At 32.4% G+C, this 7,294-nt stretch overlaps 1 protein-coding gene across 1 annotated transcript; it reads left to right on the top strand.

The window, feature by feature from the left end:
- Nucleotides 1–4,650: 4,650 nt before the first annotated feature.
- LOC110738617 lies at nucleotides 4,651–5,607 on the top strand. The gene has a single exon (XM_021919368.1). It carries the CDS (start codon nucleotides 4,651–4,653, stop codon nucleotides 5,605–5,607), a length of 957 nt encoding a protein of 318 aa, XP_021775060.1.
- The last annotated feature ends 1,687 nt before the right edge of the window (nucleotides 5,608–7,294 follow it).

Here is a 7,294-nt window from a genome sequence, read left to right as displayed (position 1 = left end):
GTGAATGATGGTTCAAAGTCGTAAAAAAATATTAGTATTATATATATACTATTTAAATGTTTGCTTTTGAACGATGTGATTTGTAATAATACTTTGGGAAACAAAAAGTTTATATCCTTCTTATTAAAATCAAATAGAAATTGTATATCACCAAAAATTAAACTATTGAATATTAAATATACAATTCAATTCTACACATATTGATGTTGCGCGAATCCATGCATTCTTGATTTCCTTATTTTTGTCGTCTGATCTTTCTTTTTTTTCCTTGCTAAATATCCACGATTCTTTGTTTAACTAATCGACAAAAACAAGATTTTTTTAGTTAGATTTGAGCAAGAATAAGTGTTGAAATGAACCAATTTTCATATGAATATGAAAATATAACAATTGAAATGATCGATATGGAAATGAACATATATTAATATATAAATGAACATATATATTTGTAGAATTGATCATCTATTAATATGGAATGAACAACTATAAATACAATAATGAACATATTTACATAATTGAATATGAAAATGTACATCTATTAATATATAAATGAACATGCATTAGTTTAAAAATGCCTATGAAAGATATCAATCGATGAACATGAAATATATACGTAAATAACACTTGAAGCTATCAATATGTGATTTATCATACATCCATCTGAAAAAAGACATATGTTGAAACTCAAAATTTAACCGAGCATGAAATATTTGAAGAAGATGACCAAAATATAAATATTTATCAAAATTCTAGTAATCGTATATTAATATGTGAAAACCATATACTTTTATGTGATTGAACATCTACCAAAATACAACCGAATATTCATCTAAAATCACTTTCCACTCCAAACTATGAAAAAGAATGACATTTATATATACAATGACTATGTAGTAATAATTTTCCACTCCAAACTACGAAAAAGAATTAACATTAATACAATGACTATGTTGTGATATATAAATGTAGTAATATATTTATATTAATCATCTATTAACATGTGAATGATTGTATACTAGTATATAAATGAACATTTATTGAAACGGAAATGAACATTCAGTAAAAAAGAAACGCTACAAACTAATTCAATTAATGTTTACTTTTCTCCAGATTCTTTGATGTTCTTCTCTGAAACTATTTCCTTCAATTGCCCAAAAAAAAGAGAGAATGCTTCATAGTTCATACCCAAAAATGAAAAGCTACTTGTTCAGATTACTAGTTTTTAAACGAAAATTAGTAAAAATTACTAAAATGCAATAGTTCATAATCTTTTTCTATGTTTTATACTTCGATGATGATCCTGTAACACAATTGCAACAAAAAATTACTAAAACTAGGGTTCGTTTATATTCTTTTTTGAACTAAATATGAACAAAATCACTTACTCCTTTGAATTTCGACCTTGATTAGTTGAATTATGTAGTAACTGAACAATTTTATTTTGATAATTTGTCACAAATTTATAGAAATTTCATATTTGAAAATGCAAAAAATAGATGTAGAGAGAGAAAATGTAGAAAATGGGTGAGGAGAGAGAAAGTGAAATGATAATGGTTTTTTTTTTCTTATGTATATATGGGGTGGGGGAAATAGTACGGATATTACTATGTAGTTACTGTAAAAGTGAGTATTTGGGGAAGGGGTGTTAAACGATGAGTTTAGGGAGGGGTGTAGGCTAGGATGCCTAGACTAGAGTCTAGCCATATATAATCCATCAAGACAAGTTATGCTCTCTGCTAGGCATTGGGCTTACCTCTCATGATATTAAGCTCTCGGTTGTCAAAAAGCCATCATTCATCATCTAGCTTAGCTCTCGGATATACTCACAAAACTGCTCAATCATATCTACTTAAGTACTTCTAATGCATTACTTGGGGCTGGTCTTCACCCTTGCAAGTTGCTTGTGGGCTCTTTTTAGCCCTAAGTACACTTAGGAATCATTTTAGCCCGCGGGTACGCCTTAAAAGTCATTCCGGCTGATATGACAACTTCTATTATACTCATTCCGTGTGACATCCAAACTTCATGCGATCTCGTTCCAACATCATGCGTGGGGCTAAATGTTTGGGCCTAGTCTATTGTCTTAAGCCCATTGATCTGGAATTATGAAAACACCCCTCCACGATCCATCCCATCATTAATCAGAGTAAAGTACGAATTTACCCCTAATCTGTCCAACCAAGTACAACTTCTGCCACCTGAAAGTACATCTATAAATAGCTCTCCAATTATTAATGATGGTAACTTTTTTCTAATTCTATAACCTTTTCTATCTATTTTCTCTCTCTAGAGAGTACATTTGCTGTCTTAAGCATCGGAGGGGTTTTCCCGGGTCACACCCCCAAAGCAGCTAACTTTCTTTGTTTTGCAGGCCGAGCTCTCGAACATCAAGGCGGATCCCTCAGACATACCTTTGCTAGGCAGATCCGAAAGACATTTGGACAATCGAACACAAGCTCTAGGACATCTTGATACCTTACTACCCTAAGCAGGGGTGGAATTAGGGGGGCCTAGGTGGGCCATGGCCACCCCCTTGGCCCAAAAAAAATAGTGTTGAAGCCCAAGTTATAAAATAAAAAAATAATAAAAAAAAAAAAAAAGAAAAATAGCCCATGCATACATGTTAGGCGGCTGACACAAAATTAGGAAAGAATCTTTGAATTCTTTTTCCTATAAAATATAGGAAACAAAAAGTACTTCTATATATATAGGCTTAGGGGCTAGGCTACTTTTGAGTCTTTTTCTCTTTGACAATTTCTAAAGTATATATATATACATATATATACATATATATATATACATATATATATATTTACCCTTTTACCAACTTAATAAAATAACAACTACGGAGTACCTTCAAGCTTCAACAATAGCCTACTTCGGTACCTTCAATTCGTCTTTTATGACTTTTTTTATTCTTTGTTGTAATTTCATTATTTTTTAATATATATGTATTAGGGTTATATAATCAAATTAAGTGAGTTAAATTAGATTATAAATTGTATTACTTTGTATATGTAATTTAATTAGCCGAATATAATCGCATAATTTTATCATAAATTACTATTATAACTCAACGATATTATGAATTATTTAGCGTGTAATTGATCAAAATAATATTATTTTTTCTAGGTTGAAAACTTGAAATATGAAGAGAAAAACAATTGACTCTTATTTTTCGAAAGCAAAATCTCCTTCCAAATTGAACATTGAAGACCCATCCCCTAATGTGACTGTTGAAACGAATGTTGATGTAAATCTCGAGAATTTTACCCGTAATGAACAATCAACAAATGCATTTACAGCTCAACCTACATTTAATATTGGAAATACAGTTTTGACGCGTGATCCGGCTTTGCGTAAGTCAATTAATAGTTATCCTTCAAAGGAGAAGGAAGATATTGTCAATGCATATATACATTACGGGCCTTATCAATATCACTTAGATCAATACCCTTCTTCAGGTCCGACAGATCACCCACGTCGATTCCAATCTAATTGGTTTAAGAAATTTCCCTGCCTAGAATATTCCCCTACAACAGATGTAGCTTATTGTTTTCCATGTTTCCTTTTTCCAAATGACCCATTAGGAAAATCCGGATCAAATGTTTTTACAGTAAAGGATTCAGAAATTGGAAAAAGGTTGGGGGTAGAGATTGTTCTTTGTTATCTCATATGGGGAAAGATACCAATTCTGCTCATGGATATTCAACAATATGTTGGGAAAATTTGAAGAAAACTGAAGGTCGCATTAATCAGGCATTTGAAAAGCTTAATCCACAATTGATTGAAGATAATCGTTTAAGAATAAAAAGTTCAATTGAAGTAGTGCGATGGCTTACATTTCAAAATTGTGCATTTAGAGGACATGATGAAAGTGCAAAGTCGAAAAATCAAGGTAACTTTCTTGAGATGTTAAAACTCTTAGCATCATATAATAAAGATGTATGTAATTTTGTGATGGACAATGCCCAACAAAATGCTAAATATACATCTCCTGCAATTCAGAAAGAGATTCTACAAGTATTTGCAAAGTGCAAAAAGAAATCCGTGAGGAAATTGGTGATTCAAAGTTTTGTATTATTGTTGACGAATCTCGAGACATATCTAAAAGAGAACAAATGGCTATTGTTTTAAGGTTTTTTTTATAGATATGTTTATTTATGAGAGCGATTTTTTGAGCTAGTACATGTCAAAGATAAAATCTCTAAGACTCTTAAAGAAGAAATTTATGTGGTTTTATCTAACCATGAGTTGAGCATTCAAAACCTTAGAGGGAAAGGCTATGATGGTGCTAGTAATATGAGAGGAGAATGGAATGTTTTAAAGGCTTTTTTCATGGAATAATGTCGCTATGCTTATTATGTACATTGTCTAACACATCAATTACAATTAGCACTTATTGCTGCAGCAAGGGAAGTAGCCGAGGTTCACGATTTTTTTAAAGATTTAATTTTTATTGTTAACACTGTTAGCTCCTCTTCTAAGCGTCATGATGAGTTACAAGCTAGCCAAATAGCTGAATTGGAGAATTTAATTGAGATTGAGGAGGTTGAAACAGGGAAATGATTTAATCAAATTGGCACGTTGCAACGTCTTGGGGATACTAGATAGAGCTCTCATTATAAGTCGATTTATAGTCTATTAAAAATGTACAATGCTACTCGCTTGGTCCTTGAAAAAATTGCCATTGATCGTCGGGTATCATATTCTCAACGTGGGGATGCTAAATCTGCTCTAAAAAAGTTGGTATCATTTGATTTCGTATTTATCTTACATCTTATGGAAGATCTTATAGGATATATAGATGGTCTTTGTCGAGCTTTGCAGCATAAATCACAAGACATTTTAAATGCTATGCATTTAGTTGTTGGTACAAAATCCTTTATTCAAAATTTTAGAGATAACGGTAGGGAATCCCTTTTACAAAAGGTACAATCATTCTGCCTTAAACATGATACTCAAATACTGGATATGCAGGTTGCTTATTCTGATATAATTCGATCTCGACGCAACAAAGACACCATAATAGTGGAGCATCATTATCGGGTGGATGTGTTTAATGCAGCTGTAGGTCAGCAATTGCAAGAGCTAAATAGTCGCTTTAGTGAACGAACAACAGAGCTACTGACTTTAAGTGCATCTTTGAGTTCTATTGGTGGATATAAACACTTTAATGTGGAAAATATTTGTCTCCTGGTAGAGATATACTATCCCGAGGACTTTACAGAGTATGAAAAATCACAATTGAAGTATCAACTTCAACAATTTTATAGTGATGTTCCTAAGCACCCGGATATGAAGGATTTGAGTACCATTACTGATTTGTGTAGAAATTTGGTGGAGACTAGGAAATCAGTTTCTTATCCATTAGTTAATAGTTTGATTCGGCTTATTTTGACCCTTCCGGTTAGCACAGCAACAACAGAAAGAGCTTTCTTGGCAATGAAAATTGTGAAAACTAGCCTTCGAAATAAGATGGAAGATGACTTTCTTTCCGATTACTTGCTAGTGTATATTAATAAGGAGATTGCCGTAAAATTTGAAATAAAGTCAATTATAGATGACTTTTATTCTATGAAACGTAGGAGAGCTCGTGTTAAGTGATTAGTATTTTTTTAATACTTCAAATTTTTATAGACCTTTTTATTTTAATGGTTTATGTTGATTTTTTTTACCCAATTACATATGCATTTATGACTTGTTGATGTATGTTTTTTAGATTATCGATTAGGTCGGCCACCCCTTCGAAATTTTTCTGGTTACGCCACTGACCCTAAGACTCCCAGGAGCATTTTGTTTCAAAAACACTTATAATGCTTTTGCTTAACAATTTTCGAGATTTAGAAGATGTTTCAAAAGTGAAATTATCACAGCCTGATTATGAAACTGATTTAGATTTTTAATAGAAATATGAGTATAAAAGTAGTGGATAGGGAAGTAAATGAATAGAGGGGACACTAAAAATAAATGGGATTAGAAGAAAAGCAATGGTTTGAAAAATTACCAGCATATTTTTTTACATACATGGATTCGAACTACTAAATTATTTTATTACTCTTTCGAAGACTGAATATATATTAGCTAGTATAGCCGTATATGACTATAAAGAGAGGTGTTGTGAGTTTAACAAAATTAATTGAAGGAAAATTGTATAAGGAAACCATGAGATTTAAGGGTACAAAACTATATGAATTTAAAAACACATATCAAAATGGTAATTGTTGGCCGTAATTGTTGTCATTAGTGTTTTGATATATTTGCCACTCCAGATAATCATAATTTGAATGAGAATAAAATGGAAGCTCATACTATGTTATATGGAATAACCAAGAAAACAAAGAAATGAGGGGAAAAAAAATCAACTAACAACAACTTCAAATCAACAAAACAAGATAAACCTATCTCAACAATCACCAAGATATATGAAACAAGGGCTCTTAATCAAAGCTAACACAAAGTAAAGCTAGGATTAAGGTGTAACTACAATGTTACAATCACAAAGAAAGCAAATAATCACAAAGATTATGAGTAGAAAGAGAAAATCTCATTGATTTCAAAATTAAGCAAAAAATTTTCCAAAAAGAAATTTGGAAATTTTGTCAAAAATAACCCCACCTTTCATCGGTCTTCCAAAATAGAACGACCTTTGGATTATTTCAAAATAAAACGACTTTTGATGCACATTCGCCAAAAATAGAGCAAAAAACCTGTAACCTGTTTCACAGGTTATATTGACATGTGTCCATGTGTGATTGGTTAAAAAAAAGTATTTTATTTTAACCTTTTTTTTAAATATAATGATTTTAAGAAAGAAAACTTAATTTTTTTTTTAATAATAAAATTATTTTAGAAACAATTTTTAAAAAAAAAAAAAAAAAACAAACTCCTCTCCCCACCACCCTGCCACTACCTGCCCCTAGCAGCGCCTAAGTCCCCCACCACTTCCCCACTGCTGGCAACCGCTCACCCTTCTCCCCCACCCGATTCCTACCTCTATGACCTTCCCTCCCCTAAAACAGCCCTCCTGCCCGTAATGAGCCTCCCTCCCCTATTCTTGGCCACCTTAAACCCACCCAAAATCACCCAGAAAACTAACCCCCTGCCCCGAAACCTTAATTCCGAAACACCGTCCCCCTTTTCAATAATGGGTTGTTTACATGTATGGTCTAGCCGGGGAAAGGGAGTAGGTAATAGCTGAGATTAGTTGCTGCTTGTGACGAATTTGGTTGGAAAGTGATAGTGGTCTTGATGTCGCTTGTTGTCGAGTAATAGCGGACTGCTCTAGTGGTTT

Source organism: Chenopodium quinoa, unplaced genomic scaffold, assembly GCF_001683475.1.
Source record: "Chenopodium quinoa cultivar QQ74 unplaced genomic scaffold, ASM168347v1, whole genome shotgun sequence".
NCBI classification, from domain to species: Eukaryota; Viridiplantae; Streptophyta; class Magnoliopsida; order Caryophyllales; family Amaranthaceae; genus Chenopodium; species Chenopodium quinoa.
The sequence above is the reverse complement of the archived record's forward strand: the minus strand, read 5'-3'. Positions and strand labels throughout refer to the sequence as shown.

Bases quoted from the DNA above. Each gene is read 5' to 3' on its own strand.
- LOC110738617 (XM_021919368.1), top strand. From the start codon at position 4,651: ATGTACAATGCTACTCGCTTGGTCCTTGAAAAAATTGCCATTGATCGT.